General features: G+C 39.0%; 1 protein-coding gene across 2 annotated transcripts in view; it reads right to left on the reverse strand.

Annotated features, from left to right (window-relative positions):
- Positions 1–174: 174 nt before the first annotated feature.
- LOC117826169 (neurocan core protein-like) overlaps positions 175–17233 on the reverse strand; it is a 63326-nt gene continuing 46267 nt past the window's right edge. For both annotated transcript variants that reach the window (XM_034702054.1, XM_034702055.1), the window contains 7 exons: positions 10426–10539; positions 7047–7098; positions 6773–6879; positions 6330–6412; positions 4308–4452; positions 3110–3292; positions 175–1436 (listed from right to left, as the gene is read on the reverse strand). In XM_034702054.1, the coding sequence (XP_034557945.1) occupies positions 1318–1436; positions 3110–3292; positions 4308–4452; positions 6330–6412; positions 6773–6879; positions 7047–7098; positions 10426–10539 (803 nt within the window). In that variant the 3' untranslated portion in view covers positions 175–1317. The remainder of the gene's footprint in view (positions 1437–3109; positions 3293–4307; positions 4453–6329; positions 6413–6772; positions 6880–7046; positions 7099–10425; positions 10540–17233) is intronic.

Below are 17233 nucleotides of genomic sequence, written 5' to 3' on the forward strand. Positions count from 1 at the left end.
GTGGGCTGAAAAGTTTGGGAACCCCTGCTCTGGGTAGTGCTAAAATTACACAAATCTATCCAATAGTTTTTAAGACAGAATTTCAGACTGAAACAAAGTCAAACAGATACTACATCTAGCTGAAGACAGGTTGCTTTGTTTGCTTTTGTAATACGAAAAACAACCACAGAAATCTTAATTTTTTTCACTTTATTAAGAATGGAATACAACAGCAGGACAAAAAGTCATAAGAACACCAAAAAAGTGGATGACCGATCAAATATCAAAGGGACCAATGGACAAAAAACAAAATCAACATTCTAACCATTGTGTAAATTTAGCCGTGCAAAGATTGAAAAAATTTAGCACAAAATTTATACAATCAACAGTTTATCTTTAGTCTTGTTAAATCCCATCCAAACTGTCTACGTCAGTCAGACATATTTATTAGTTTGAAGTGCTCACGGGGATATGGAAGGCCTATTCGATTGGACAAGGTCCAGCTATTGATCAGCCAGTAACGAACACCACAATATTTACAATACAGAGATTAGAGGCAATCGAAGGGTTAATTTTGTCTACCGTTAAGATTTGAACTTTAATACTGGTGTAGAAAAATGACGTCACATCGGCTCTCTGAAGTATAAGTAAAAAATGAAAGCATATTCACTAGCAAATTTATAATAAATAGTAACATAACACCAAAACATAGCAAATATTAGAAAAAGCATGTCAGTAGAATAAAACAGACGAGCTATTCAGGCGCTCTATGGAAAAGTAACAGCTACAGTACACATAGAAAAAAGCTGAGGGTTACAGGGACTGTATACTATCTTGCATCAAATACATCTGTGCTTTGTAAACAGAATACTAGGGTGAGAGTCATTTTTCATGTACAACAAGCAAACTCTTAGAAAAAAAAGAAAGTGACTCAGCACTTTTCTAAGTTTCTCTCTTACATGCATACACACACGCTCACACACACGCTGCTGTCAGTGTGACAGACTGAGGGAGGGGTTTAGTTCATAGACAGGAGGGGGATTTACTGTACTGAGATGTTAGGGTGAGATTAATAACTGTTAGTGTAAGAGTATTAGTGTTCGCATGGACCTTAGTTAAAGGACGCAGGGTCAAAAAGAAGCATCAAAAAACACCCAAACGAGGGGGTTTGTGGGGTCTTAAACTGTGTGTGTTAGAGTAAGAAAACCTTCTCTCATCAGGAGGGGTAAAGCTAAACAGAGCAGGGTTAGAAGCAGGTAAGTGTTTTGATGAACTACTGTCTGTCTTTATGGGCCATGGTCAGCACCTAAACATGGCGGAGGGGTTGGATTATTTGGTTCAGTAGTAGCTCTGTGCGTCCTCACGGGCCTTGTGTCCCTCTCCGCCGTGTCTCCGGTGGCCACGGCGCTCATGGTGCTGGTTGTGGTGGTGGCGTCGGTACCGGTGAGACCGCCGGGCTAAAAGAGGAAGGGAAGGAGATGGTTTTATGTTGGTCTTGTAGTGTAGAAGAAGTGTTGATTGGCATTTCTCTGTACATGCTCAGAGAACACATTTGCAGATCTGTGTACACATTTGTGGATTCATGTATTCATCCATAAATGTGTTCCGTATTTGCAGATCTGTTTACGTCTTTGTGGGTATGTGTTTGCATTTGTGGATCAATTCACACATATTTGTGAAGCTTTGTATGCATTTGTGGATCATTTCACAGAGTTACAAATAGTTTTTCCAACAATAATGGCTCCATAGACAGGAAACATGGAGGAGAGATGTTGGAGATGTCTTGGGCAGATTGAGTGCATGTGCTAAACTAGTGCTACTGAAACTGGATTTTGAAGACTGATGCTAATATAAATCAGTGTTTCAGATATTACTTTTTAACATAAACACCTAAAAACATTTCACATGCTGGAGAGGGTGTGGGGGCCGGGAGGCAAACCATCATCATGTGTTCTGGGGCTGCCCAAAGCTAAGACCTTTCTGGACAAAGCTGTTCGAGATAATGGAAGATATATTCCAAACCAAGTTACCTAATAACTTCAAAACATCATCACCAACTATTCAGAATAATGATATCCGCAGCAAAGAAAAATATCACAAGAAGATGGTTGAATCCTGACCCTCCCACAGCAGAAGAATGGATAAACACAATCAACGATATATACACAATGTAAAAATTCACCTGCTCAATAATTTACAAATAGACAGATTAAATAAGATATGGTCAAAATGGGCACCCTTCCAGAAGAACAGCCAACCAACTCAGGGAAAATAAAAGGGGAAGACCGGCTCTTCCACTATTTAAATGAGGGCAAAGGTTGTCAACCATACAGTAATATAAAACAGCTTTAATAAAAGAAAAAAACATAAAAATGTTTATCGCTGTACAACTTAAATCATCACCCCAGAGAGGTACCGTCTCTCTCTCTTTATTTTTATTTCAGTCTGATACATCCTGTTCTAAAAACGTTCTCAATGTTTTCAAAAAATATGACCCCACTAGGGCCCCTAAGATAACTATGTAGGCATACACGGAAATGGATGTAGGCATGAGAACTTTTATGTACAAGTGTGTGGGGGGCGCTGTGTGGGTAGGTACAGGCTGGAGTGCCTGCACAGGTGCACCTAAACGTACATGTAACTTATTATTCATGTTATTTATTTTTGTTTATCAACACGTGACTTATATATATTTTGCTTTGATTCTTGTTATTTGTCTATCAGAGAAATGATTTTTTTCGTTGTTTTTGGGAGGCCCTGGGGAGGGGGAAAAAAAGGGGGGGGGGGAGGCACTGCATTTGAGATTGACGTTGAAAAGAGGGACAGATGTGGACACTGGCAGACTGTTGAACTGGTTGAAAACTTTATGCCATGACGACTGAAAACAATGTAAAACTGTTGATGTCTGTCTGAATGTAGTGCTCTGAAAAAAAAAAAAACTAAAAACACATAACTACCTAAATCTATATTTCATAAGTATCTATGTTATTTGTTTTATGCAAAAGTTGTTGTAAAAATATTTTACAATCGATTTAAAAAGTCATTAAATCAACAACAAAAGTGATGAGAAAAATAAAGTGTTTTAAAGATACCACACAGCAAGGGTTCAACTGAGAGATTAAGCACTCACATTTTGTGCAGATGATTCTTGGTCTCTCCCAGCTGCCATCAGCCCGGCAGCGAGCAGTGGGGATGTGGCGCTGGAAGAAACCTTCTGCGCACTGATAGCGAACCACAGCATGGATGTCATAGTGTGACCTCCGCCGGCCAACCAGATGGGCATTTTCCACTGCAGGTGGGGTCCCACACAACACTGAACACAGAAATAATCAAATGAAGGCATCAGTTACTCACTTCAATGAGAGTTGACATCCAACTGGAGATTTAGAAATTGCCAAAAGTCCAAATTCGACCTAGTCATAACTGCATCAATCAAAAATACTTTGCCAATAGTTTAATGTGGTTTTATTTGGAGTTTTCAAGGCTCAACATTAGAGGTGTGTTTGGCCTCTAGATGGCAGTCTTGTGTATGTGAGTGCTGGACAAAGCTGAGGCTAGACCTAGAGGAGGTAATGGGTCTCTGATGCAGGCGGAAAGTATTTCCACAGAGCCCTGAGACCACAGCAGCACACACCAACACCCTCAAGCCGCTTAATGCTTTTCTACTTATCCTCCATCTTTCCTCAGCTTCTTCTAAATCCTTTATGCTTTTGTACCAGGTATCACTCTGCAGTTACTTTGGGGTCGGCTGAGTCCGGGTCACAGAGGGAAGGTCTGTGTTAGTGTTCAGGTAACTTGGAGAAATGACTCCAGAAAATTTCCGCTCATATTTGTTGTGAACAAGGCAGTAAAAGGTAATAACTGGAGTACAGTCCTACAGCTGGGTAAGTGTAAGTGAGCTCCAGGGAGGAAGAGAAGGCAATAAGAGGAAGATTGAGATTGATATTGCTCTCAGGGATCAATACAGGTTGGAGGCTGAGTCTCTACTTAAGTTAGAGATTTTGTTGTTTAGTTTTTGGAGCAGCTCACCCTTAACTAAGAAAAAGTGGAAGCCAAGTGAAACAGCCCCTGAAGTCAGACCACTGATGTTTTTTTAAGATATAAATCTTCTGCATGTGGAACATAAGAAGTGATGAAGAGTGCTGATGACTAACAGGTGGCCAGATGGTCAGAGATAACACCGAGCAGTCAAACTGTATAAACACAATCTCTCCTCATGAATTAATTAAAGCTTTCATTTGCTGAGGAAGTGGTTTTGGACCTCAATGTGTCAAACTGTTTATTCACACTTCTGGTGTAATGTTCTGTTACATTCAGTATCACCGTACCAGTTCCTTTCTTGCAGATGTAGGGCAGGTTGTAGTTGCAGGGCACGTCATTCCACTTGCCATCCTCATGGGCAATAGTCACCACACAGTCCTCCCCACCTGCGAAGAAGTTATCTGGCTGGCTCTCTCTCCAGTTCTCATACACCTGTGTAACACAAACACAAAATAGAGGAGTTCAGATGAAGTTGGTGTCATTCGTCAGTCTCATACCTCAACTTTTTTTTCAATAGCAGAGAGAAACACGGAGACACAGAGTGTCATTTGAAACCAAAGAATTGAGGACACAGTTTTATTCAAACATTATGAATAAAAAGCTTTGAAGGCCCTGAAAATGTTTCATTTCAAAAGTCAGTCATTTATGAGTAAAAATTTGCGGCAAGTACAGACAATTTTAATTTTTCACAATGTTCTTTAAAGCTATCAGAGTTCATCTAGTCACAGGAGCAACTTAATCTACTAGCTTAGGTTTTATGTGTTCTGACCAAGCAGCAACCTCCAGTCTAAAAATATGAGTCCAATGCGGCAGCGTTAAAAAAACTGCAGTTCAGCGACGATCCACTTGAGGCTGGCTCCGGAAGAAACGGAAACGATTTGCCTCAAAACAGCGCTTCAGAAACAGATGGGTGACGTCACGGATACCACGTCAATATTTTATACAGTCTATGGTTCTGACCATTGACCGTATAAAATGATGGACAACATGGCAGCTTCCCAAAAGTGAAACCAAATTTTTTGGGGGGGCTCCACCTGCTGTTCTGGCCGGCTGCTGCAAAGGTCATAAGACTATATTCTGTTAACAGGAAGGACATGGGTGAAACTTTTAAATAAAGAACAATGAATTAAGTTTTTACAAACATTGTTTCTGTCATTAAACTGGCTTCTTATCATGCTAATGTAATGTTTCTGAGAAGTTGAGTTTTAATTAGTTATTTGATGCTTTGAAAAGAGGTAAAACACCATGATGGACAGCTCTGTGACAAATACAGCTGAGGCGGTGCTGTGTGCCGCAGATTAGCAATGTAGAGGATGAACAACAAGAGGGAACATAAACACTTACTGGCAATGCTGCCATTCAAATTTCTATAACTGTGAGTGTTTGTTCCAAAGTAACTGACTGTACCGACCTGAGGGATCTTTGCCATTTAATTGGTAAATGACATCTATACTATGATAAGTGGAGTGAGCAGAACATGAATTGTTATTGCAGGGGTCTATTTTGCATCACTTTTGTACAGTGTGATGAGGTGAAGACAAGTCATCCATCTTCAGGTGTTTACATGGCCTGTTTCAGGATGCAGCAGTCACATCCCTTGATTAAATACAGGCAGGTTTTAGTTCCAGTTCAGCTTTTTCTAAAATAACTGAACAGCTGCTGATATGTGAACCTTTTTGAATTATGTCACTATCATATAAACTTGATCGTAGCATTAGGTAACACTGTGAAAATGTAAGAGTGAAATATTTTGAGGCTGCTCATAGAAGCTCGGACTGTTCTGGCCTTACTCCATAAACATATTGATGTTGTTGTTCACCGTTTAGTCTTTTTCCCAGAGTTCACAGTCTACAGAAAAGTCTCTAGTTTATATGATTGTTCTTTGTCTCTCATATATTACTGTCTTCTTTCTTAACCGTGACCTGAGTACCTAATTTCCTTCCTTACATGACATCATGCTCTTGAATGACAATTGAATCCCCTTGAATCCTCGAATCTTGGAACTAGCTCCTCAGCCCCGCCGCCTAACACTACCTCAGATGTTCCCTTGCTCTGATTGGTTGTAGCATCCCGAGGCATTTTGCGCCTGATGATAAAGCCCCTTGAAATCAAAAAATGTACAGAGAGGTTCCAGACTAATTAGCATTTGCAAATTGGTCTGGCAATGCTTGGCTATAATTAAGCAACAGTTCAATCAAAGTGTGATGACAGTAGAGGGTTTAGCTTTGATTATTGTTGTTGATTTAGTCATTAATGTGATCAACAACAAACTGACACCACAGTAGCAGAATTTAGAGCTGATCACTGACCAGATCGTTGCTGTCAGTCCACTGGAAATCATCCTCCACTGTGCGGTCATTCAGTCCGATCCATGCGTTGTCATGACCCAGACCTGAAAGAAACATCATCATCATCGTATATTAATTAATTCTGTACAAACTTCAACCTTGTGTAAACTCAGATATCTGAGATCTCTTTTACAGTTAATCAGTCTATCTGTGTTTCCCTTTCTTATTTATTCCAACATCACTGAATCCTTTAATTTCTGTGTAATTTATGGTCAGCTCCTTCCTCAACTTTCTTTATTATAAATACTCTTCCTGCCTCAGCTTAAACACCTTGACTGTGTTCGGTCTTTAAATTCAATTCAATTCAATTTCTCATTTAGTTTATGATTTCTTCTGTTTTGTGAATATTTGTACAACTCTGTCAAAACAAATTAAAGCAGAACACAGACAGGAAATAAACGTACCGTTGATAAAATCCTGCTCAGTGGAGGAGATGATGCTGCTCAGGTGTGCGCTGTGCTCCCTGCAGTCCTTCTCTGCATCCTCCCAGGTGTGTCTGTGGGTGAAGTACCTGTGGGACAGCACAGTGAGTGCATATGCAAATATTTCATACATTATGCAGACAGAATATAACACAGAGCCCTGCAGCAGGTAACTCATGTATATCTTTACAATATGAAAGAGTAATACAGATAGATGAAGCACTTGTGGGTGCAGGTAAATGCCAGTTTGTCATACCTATAGCAGTGGCCATGGAACTTCTTCCAGCTGTGCTCACAGCCTTCTATGTCTGTACAAATGAAGAGAAAATAGGAGGGAAATGAGTGGAGCTGAAATAATTCTTCAAAGGGCACCTGAGTTTTGAGCAGGAGAGCAAAATAAGTAAATAATCGGTGTGAGATTAGAGAAGAGAGGAAGCTTTTTACAGAGTGTTTCATCTCATTTAGCAAATAAGATAAAAAATATATGACTCAGGCGTCTCCTCAGGCCAAATACACCAACTCTAATTAAACAGACTCGCTTTCAATTCGCAGCACACGTGGCCCTCTCTCTGCACTATTAGTATTCATTAATAACATCCAGGCCTGTGGATTCATTTATAACTGCAAAAGGTTAGATATTCATTAATTCTCATTACGACTAGTGCATAACACACACACACAGACACACATCCACAGACAAAACGCACACACACATAAGGAAGGCAGAACTGGAGCTGGAGGCGCTTATAGCAATGAAATGATGTATCCTTGTTTGTGTGTGCATGTGCACTTCGTTGTCAATGTGTAGTTGGATTACTGATTAATGTTTTGGCCACATGCTAAGGAGGCTAGATTGCCACCTTTTTGTTAAATCAAGGACAGAGAGACTGCAATGTTTTTGCACTGATTGTTGCCTCACACCTCTCTGGTTGCCCTATACTTATACCAATTTGCCCAATTTGATATCAGACGTCCTGCATCAATCTATTTTACAACCATTAGTCCAGCACAGCCTAATTTAAACCACAACACAGCAAATTCAGTTTTTTTTTTCCTGCTTCTCTTGCCTTGGTTTGGACTGTGTTACCCTTACTTATTCATCTCACCTAGCTAAGCATTAAGACTATTGACTGGGGGAACAGAAACATCAACCAGCATCTCAAAAGTCCAAAGAAATTGGTCGCAGGTGATTTAAATTCAAAGCCCCATCCGATTGGAATAATCTACCCCCTTTCTCTTAAATCCAACACCTCCATCCACTGCTTTAAATCAAATTTGTTTTTTCATTTAAAAACAGAGCTGTTGCTGTTTCTGACGTGTGTTAATGTGCTTTTGTGATACCTTTTGTCTTTGTTGATGCTGTCTATTGTCAAGGTTTTGTTTAATGGCGGGCTGCTGGATGGGTCCAGGAGTGAGTAAGGGTGAGGGAGAGCTGTCTGTGTCTGTGTATTTGTGTTTGTTGTGATTTACTGTTTTGTGTGTATTAATTTGCTTTGTGTTTTGTTGGGACCCCCTTGAAAACGAGATGCTGCATCTCAAGGTAATATCCTATAATAAATAGATGACAAAATTACAATTACAAAAAGCTCACTTCTCTATGTGTGGAAATGTTGGTTTACGTTGATAGGTGCCCCCCACATCACTATAGCAATAGCTGATTATGTTGGTAAGGGCCTTGTTTGCCTCTGTAGCTCATTCAGAGGCATCTGTATTAATTCCAGTCTGTTTCATAACCAGTTAAAAAGTCCTCACAGGACATTGAATCTGTACCTTACCTACCTAACTTTGCAATGATAAAGCAAAGAGTTATTTGCGTTTAAAGTTATTTTTAGAGTAATTTTCTTTGCCTTTTTCTCAATTTCACACATTTTATTGATTTGGTTGTTCACTTAACTCTGCTCGACTTCCATTCCCTTTATCTTATTGTCCCTTTGTACAGAAGTGAATTGAATTAACTTGAGAAAAAAGGGTTTCATCTGTTTTTCTGAATTAACAAGACAACTAGCTCGGAATAAAACAAAAAGTTTTATGAAAACTAAAAATCTGCTTTGTTTATAAGTAATGAGACACGGGTGCCTCAAAACCTCAGTGAAAGCTCTCATTTAGGTCTCTTCAGGAAGCGAACAGGCTGTGACTGTTCACTTTAATCCAGTTTAATTTTAGTTCTGGTTCGAGACATGTGACGGTACTCATGTCTTTAAATGACACAGATGGTAATGTTATTAGCTTGTTGATTTTGAGCAGGCACTTTATGGCTCTGCAATTTTTCTGATGTAAAGCTCATTCCTATCTGCTGAATGTTGCAGTGCTTCTCTGGGATCAGTTGAGCCGATATGGCAAGTTTCATGGATATAAGATGATGCATCTGAAATACACTCAGGCTGTGTGGCAGCTAAAGAGATAATTAGGCATCTGCTTAAAATACTGGATACCTATAGAGAGCATCTCAGGCGCCTTATCTTGTTAATACATTTTCTAATTCAAACTTTTGTCTCTAGATATGAGATAATTATCTTGTTTATTTTAAAAAATAGAGAAAAGTTTTATTTTTCACAAAAGACTTCTCCCATAATTCTGATAAAATGATTTATTATACAGACAAAAAGGAGGATTTTACTTACGTGAATGCAATACGTTCACCTTTATGTTAAAAAGCCCCATATTGCCTGATTATTTTATATCTGTATAGGTTTTTATCTTTATCTTTATCTCCTCTGCACAATGAGTGTTGCCTACTTTGTGAAAACATTGTCATCAAGTAATTTAGAAGTACCATTTGGATTTTCTTCACGCCTGTTCCACTATCAAGGAAATGTTTTTATGCTTGTATGCCTGATTTGTATTCTTTTGGCTCATGCTCATGCACATAGGCGAGGTGTGGGTGTTGGGGGTTTTATCATATCTTGCTGTATGATGTTTGGTTGCAGTGATACACAACAAAGAAGAGCAATTTACCCACAAAAGCACAGCCAAAACATCACAGGATTACACATTTTCAAATACTGCTTAGCATTTCTTTTTTCAATTAAAGATATTTGTCAGGATACCTTGAGGAAAAATGAATATTAACACAAGTTTTGTTGGTTTACAGGACACACCCAGAGACACGTTTAGAAGAAATAGAATACATAACACAGTTTCAGTATCAATATCTCGCCACAAAAATTCAACTATTGGTATCACATCACATATTCATCTTCATGTCATTGATTCTTCCATCATGTATGTGGAATTCTGATTGAAAACCATGCAAACACAAAGTGAAACCTTGTTTGTATTGATGTGCGTGCAGGAGTTACAGTCAGTATCTGTCAGCCTGCAGTCCTGTGGTGGCACACTGTCTGCTGAAAGATGTTTCTTTGTGATATCCTGTTATGACACAAAGCTGCAACAGACGCTGCACACTGATCAGGATTATTTCCACCAGCACAGCTTCGGAAATAAAAATCCTTTACTGCTACCATCATATGACGAGAATCTTAACAAGTTCACCCCTGTGCTTTCACACATGAGAATGTACAGAGTTTGTTGGTCCTATTGTAAAGTAGAAGGATTTCATATCAAAAGAAACGCATGATAATTCCCAATCACACAGCTCTGAGTAATCGGCGTGTCTGCGGTTTCCTCACTCTCACCTTTCTCGCATGTGTCTCCTCCATAGCTGGGCAGGCAAAGGCAGAGGAAGGAATCAATCTTGTCGATGCAAGTGCCTCCATTTTCACACGGCTCTGACTGGCAGTCATCAACGTCTGCGAGGGAGAAAAAAAGCAGCAGGAACAGGCGGGTTGCAGATCTCATTAGAGGGTTCAAATTAAAAGGATGTTTTCTGCTAGAGAGATGTCTGTCAGAAAGAGAGAAAATGTGTGGGCACTGGCTGCCTTTTAAATGCGGACACTAGATGAGCTGGTCATTAGTCCTAGATGAAACAATGAAATGTGTCCATGTTGGTGAGTGAAGATTCACATTTTAAGAGGGTGTGAGGAGAATACAGACTGACTAATCCCCCCTAACCATCCTCCTCTTTCCTTATTCTCTCACTCTAAAAGCATTCAAGTGTTGTCATGTTCCTCGCTATGCATTTAAAGAGCTTAATGTCAACTTGATGTATGTCTAATCTCCTCTTTCTGTCTTGTTCATTGTCTCATTTGAATAAGAGAAAAAAGCAGAGTGCACAACGTATAGTTTTTCTTTCAAAGCAGTCAAAGTAAGACATATGTGACTGGAGGATCTGGGACCAAGCCCCCAATTTGGCATCGAGCCACCCTGCTGAAGAGGCCTCAAGCAACAACAGACACCCCGCCAGCTCAAGAGCTGCTAAGCTAACTGTGCTAACTGTGCTCTTTAACCTCTCTGTGGGCAAGTAAAGGGAACATTTCGCCGCAGGGATCTCCTAAGTATCACTTTATCATTATAAATGGAGGGTATGTAATCTTCTTTGACCACTGTGGGGCTTTTTGGACCCTGAATCAAAGATATACCCCAGGACTCCAGAAATCTATTAAAACTCACAGCGAGAGTGCAACAAGAAAGCTGCTTATAAGTTCAAGCTTTCTACAAGTATTCTTTAACTGTTGCTTATTTTCAGGCAAAAAGCTCCATCTATAAAAGGTCAGAGGCGTTGAAGATGTAAATGTTTCAGACAAATCAAACCAGAGTGACCTTTTAGCCTCATACAATACTTTCTAACTTGGAACACTGAGGGCTAGTTGTAATGGCAAGGACTCATTTCCTCTCGGAACTAAATCTGTGAACTTTGTTTCAGGCTACTTTTTTAATTCAATCCAATTTCAGAGCTTTAACAGCAGTTTCTGCTGTGGAGGTTTGATGCAACTTTAATCTGACAGCAGAGGCTGTTTATCTGTTTAGAAAAGTGGCAGCTCTTTTAAGACAAACGCTGGATGAAGTTTTTCTGGGACAGACACAGAAACGAAAAGTGACATTTATGCTTATATGTTTTCTTGTTGGATATAAACTCCAACAGGCTCAAAGTTTTGAGACGAGTCATTTGTTTAGCTGTAAGATCAAAAAGTGACAGTATTTATTTAATACAGTTTTTGTGAATGTCATTTTCCTTATCAAAGACATAACAATCTTTGACAGTCAGGTTCATACATTTAAAACACTTACAAGTCCAGTCAAGGCTGAGTCTGAAATCTGCACATATCTTACCTTTGTGTCACAGAGATTAACAGTGTGGCAGAAGAGATGCAGGATTCAACTTTCGGAAAGACACTAAACTATGATGACATTTTACAAAAACTCAGAAACTCTGGTTTAAGGATCGATTTTATTTAACATGAACATCTCAGAATCTAATTTTACTGAGTGTGAACTAAAACATCCAAATAGTGGGTCAAACTAGAAACATGATAAGACATAGAGCTGAGGCAGGCCTAAGGCATCCTAGCAAGCAGCTACGAAACAAGTGCCTGTAAAAATGATGAATTTTAACAGAATTCACCCTCTGTAATTTATGTACTGTGTGAATATGAAAATGAGATATCCTGACTCAAACCTTTTTTTTTGGTACTTAACATGTTTAATTGTGCTTTAAAAGTGTACCTCTTAACATAAGTTGACATAGAGTGGTCTAGACCTCCTATGTTTGTTAAAGCGTCTTGAGATAACATTTGTTGTGATTTGGCGCGATACAAAGAAAGGTTGATTGATTGATTGATAAGTGAATCCCTGCGCTTTTGGAGCCAACCTCAAGTGGACACTTGAGGAACTGCAGTTTGTAGCACTTCTGTACTGGCTTAATTTCTCAAAACTGGAGGTTGCATCTAGAGACCCATGACTGTGCATGGTTGTTGTAGTCACGCTCAGGAAAGCCTAAGGCTGAAACGTGTCCATATCTATAAGCTGCTGTCAATTTCTGGCATTAAAAGTTTTGTACTTTATTACGAGTGCTGACATTTTTCATGTTTACTGTCCCCTTTTGGTCAGCACTGAGTATTTTTTCAGTATTCTTGAGTGAGCACGCTAATTCTCTTTCTCATTGTTGTAGACATGCTCAATGGATTTATGTATGGAAGTGATCTAGATTAAGCGTGTTGTACCCAAGCGGCAACCTCTAGTCTCAAACTATGAAGCCCATGCGGAAGTGTTATAAACTGCAGTTCATCGAGGATCCACTTGAGGCTGGCTGCAGAAACACCAGAAATCTCACAGACACCAATTGAAAAAAGACGATCTTTAAAGCATTAATAAACATGTTTACAGCCTGGTTCAAAAAACGGCTTGGCTCTACGTAGATAATTTCTCTATCGGCACACACTGTACAGGGGGTGATTTTTTTTCTCACACGACGGTTCAGAAGATATTAAGATTAAGAGTTTTTGCCCAAATAAGGACATGACTGCCTTGACTCCCGGACGGGAACACATAGCTGTTGGCTAGGAGGCTCAAACTTCGCCTCTTTACGTCACACTATGCCTGGTTGATTTCCGCATTTCCAATATGGCTGCAATATTGGCTTCAAAACAGAGATACTACGTCCAGTATTTATACAGTCTATGGTTGTACCAACAAAGTTTTCACTGGACATGAAGGTCTGAACGACTCTCTGACAGCTGCAGAAGTCTCTGCATCAGTCTCATGATTTGATGCTCATAGAACCTGGTTTACCAGCAGTTTGTACTTGTTCTTTCTTCTTTTGTTATTCAGTAGCGGTTAGCATTGTCAGATGTCTTCCAGCCACAGTCTGATGGTTGTACTGCATAACAATCCAGCACAGGTAAAATAATTTATCTGTTAGTTTTTTTGGTCAAAACTGGAAAAATTTTAACCCCTCAACAATGTAGTTACCACAGTTTCAGACTTTTAATTAAAAGATGTGAAACATATTGAGAATACTAACACCTACCATTAAATTAGAAAAAAAGGTTCATGAATATGGAACACCCCCAAACTAATCCCGACTAGCCTGATCCTGAATGACCCCCTGAAGTGCAAGTTAGTTGACACCATAGCTCCCTCTCCCCACTAAAATCAGCCCACTTCTATGTTGTTTGGTGGAAAACCTCTGATCCCCTCGTCCCTCTCATCCATTATGCAGAGGGAAGCTGCTCCTCAGAGAGATAATTCTGCAAATTCTGCAAATCCATAACAAAGCCTTCAGCAGACCCACACAGCGGCTGCTGCCTGTCAGACTGACGGTCCTTCTGTCTGTCCTTTTTTCTGCGACAGTGAACACACAACTTGGCGCTCTATAAGTTTTAAGGTTTAAGCAGGCTAAATGGAAACGTAAATATGGATAATTATGGTACTGTGCTTGGTTCTTTTATCATAACATGATAAGTCTGGAGTTTATATGAAGGAACAAATGAGGACTCTCTCTGAGGACAGCGTCATACCTGATACTCTGTTGGTGTCTGCTTCGGGAAATAAAGGACTGGGCAAACTTAGCACCTAAATATGTCTCTGTATTAGGGACACAGATTGGTCGCAGAGTTGGCAGCTAGTAAAGATGAAAAGAATTAGGAATGTTTGTCTGCCATTAAATAATCCAATAATTTAATTTAAATATGGCTCATCAAATTAATGAGAAATACAGATCAAAGCAGATTCTAAATACTGTCTGCGGCCAAAGATATCAAAAAGATAAAAGTCTAATTATAAGCTGTGTGACAAATCTCCTTCATATCATATTTATCATTGTCAACCTAAATATGGGTGTTAAAAAATCAGATTAGTATTAGTCAGAGTGTAATCAAATAACAAATCTAAAGTGCAACCATAAAATATTAAACCAAACCTACCTGAAGTCTAAAGCTTAAAGGCCTAAGCATCTGTACAGGTGACTTGTCCTTCTCTTGAGTTAATGTTGAGCAGTTACATTTATTGATACAGCCTAACCCAGCAGGGTGAGCTCAAGCCAAAATAAGCTTCTCACCCTGGCTCTGACTGTCCTATCCTATTTTTCACCTATGGAGAGAATATTGTGTCTTTAATATGCAATCAAAAAGAATGGATTTGAGAACAAAAAGCAATTTTGCAAACAAAATTATGATTTGAAAAATATGAAATAATGCTATGAATAAAGGAAATATATTTGTGATTAAAAATGTATCTTTATAAATCCACTCTTTTTTTGTTACAAACAAAATTATTATTCTCACGAGCCACAGATTCGTTTGCGTTTCCAGTTTTTTGCGTTTGCGTTTCCAGTTTTTGCATTTGCGTTTCTACATAACTGTCATGGGCGGGACCTCCCCTGAGAGATGCAAGAAGCCTCCTGATTGGTCAGTCTCACTCAGAGAGACGGTGTGACAACTTCCGCCCCAACAAGTTGTTGCCGCGAAGGGAGACATATCAACATCGAGAAACAGGTACGTTTTGCGTAACATACCTGTCTATTTTCTGTCTTATTGGTGCTATTAAGGTTACACTTGTCGTTTGTTCTTCCAGTGTTTTTTTCCCCTAACCGTTTTAGACGGCGGTATCAGACATTAACACCTAACACGCTGTGTGCTCGTCATAAGTGACTGACTTTATTACCGCCCAGCTTTAGTGACAGTTATCCTAATTTCATAGTTATCGGCCTGTTTATAAATAAATAAACGAACTTTTTCATTAGATATACTATCAGAACAAACCAGGAGGCGTGTGTGTGGATTGTTGAGGGGTCATTCCTCCTTTAAGTTAAGTAAAAAGAAACTAAAAGCATAAAAGGGGCCATATTTTCACTGATCTTCAACCCTTAGGGTTTGATCATGTTTTATTTATCACTGTCGCTGGTACCAGAAAGCAGCATCAGGAAGCAGTTTACTGAGGTAACTGTTATTATGATTGTTTTATTTATAAACAGGCCGATAACTATGAAATTAGGATAACTGTCACTAAAGCCGGGCGGTAATAAAGTCAGTCACTTATGACGAGCACACAGCGTGTTAGGTGTTAATGTCTGATCGATGTTGATATGTCTCCCTTCGCGGCAACAACTTGTTGGGGCGGAAGTTGTCACACCGTCTCTCTGAGTGAGACTGACCAATTAGGAGGCTTCTTGCATCTCTCAGGGGAGGTCCCGCCCATGACAGTTATGTAGAAACGCAAATGCAAAAACTGGAAACGCAAACGCAAAAACTGGAAACGCAAACGAATCTGTGGTTCGTGAGAATAATAATTTTGTTTGTAACAAAAAAAGAGTGGATTTATAAAGATACATTTTTAATCACAAATATATTTCCTTTATTCATAGCATTATTTCATATTTTTCAAATCATAATTTTGTTTGCAAAATTGTTTTTTGTTCTCAAATCCATTATTTTTGATTGCATATTAAAGACACAATATTCTCTCCATAGGTGGGGGGCTTTTTTACAGCAGACATTCAAACGTTCATGGTAAAAATGGGCTAATAGAGGTGTGATTAATAACTTTCAACAACGTCTTCTTTTTAAAAGTCCTGCAAAGGGTTCTAATCAGACAAAGAAAAGGGGACACTTGAGTGGATTTGTCATGGTGCTGTAGAGCCTTTAAATCAGATGCATTATTAAAACACTGCACCAGAAATGAAATAAAAAGCCAGTGGTTGTATCAAATGCTGCTTCTTACGGCAATAAAGACAAGAAACCAAAATAAAGTAAAGAAGAGTGGAGAAGGTGTGTCAAGCTCAAATCTCTGTGCTTAAATTCTAGCGTGTGACACTTCTTTAAAGGTTATTCTATTGATATTTTGCATGCATTGGATTATGAAAACTATGAAGAAAGGTGAAATCTTGCAAAGAGAGGGTACGACATGCAAAGTGAAGTCGGTTGAGATGATATATCATGCATAGGGCTGTCAGTGTTAACATGTTAATTGCAATGGGATTAAGGTCCAAAATTAAAATGTTAATTCATTTTTTCATTAAATGCCGTTTTATTTTCATTTCAACGCACCATGATTTAGTCATGGCTGCGTCTCCTTGCTCTTGTTGCTGCCTTGATGGAAAGTAACACCACTAACATACAGGCGAAGCTAATCAAACAGATGTATGTCAGCAACCGCATCACAAAAGCTAGAAGAGCGCTATTTTGGATGCAAATGCAAAAAAAATCGAATTTTAAAAATGCCATTAAAAAACAGAATTGATCATTATTAACTATTGACATTCTGTGATACATTTCAAACTTTAAAAATAACTTGTTTGACCGCCCTAATTGCATATAATGTTGACAAGACTGCGGCTAAAAGACCAACAAATATCATGATAATACTCTCAAGTAATCAGAGATAAAACATTTACATCAAATTTGATTTTTTAGAGTTTTTGGTTTAGCAGTGTTTTTACTGTTGCTGCTGTAACACTAATATGGGGGACGTAAGAAGGCTTCCCAGAGCAAGCACACCACCTCTAGACACGGATACAGTAAACTCTTCCTACTTCAAAACGCAACTTTTTTAAAGACTGACACATAGAGCTGACAGCCAGAGGACATCAAGGATATATTTGACGTTAAC

Source organism: Notolabrus celidotus, chromosome 15, assembly GCF_009762535.1.
Source record: "Notolabrus celidotus isolate fNotCel1 chromosome 15, fNotCel1.pri, whole genome shotgun sequence".
In the NCBI taxonomy this organism is placed as follows: Eukaryota; Metazoa; Chordata; class Actinopteri; order Labriformes; family Labridae; genus Notolabrus; species Notolabrus celidotus.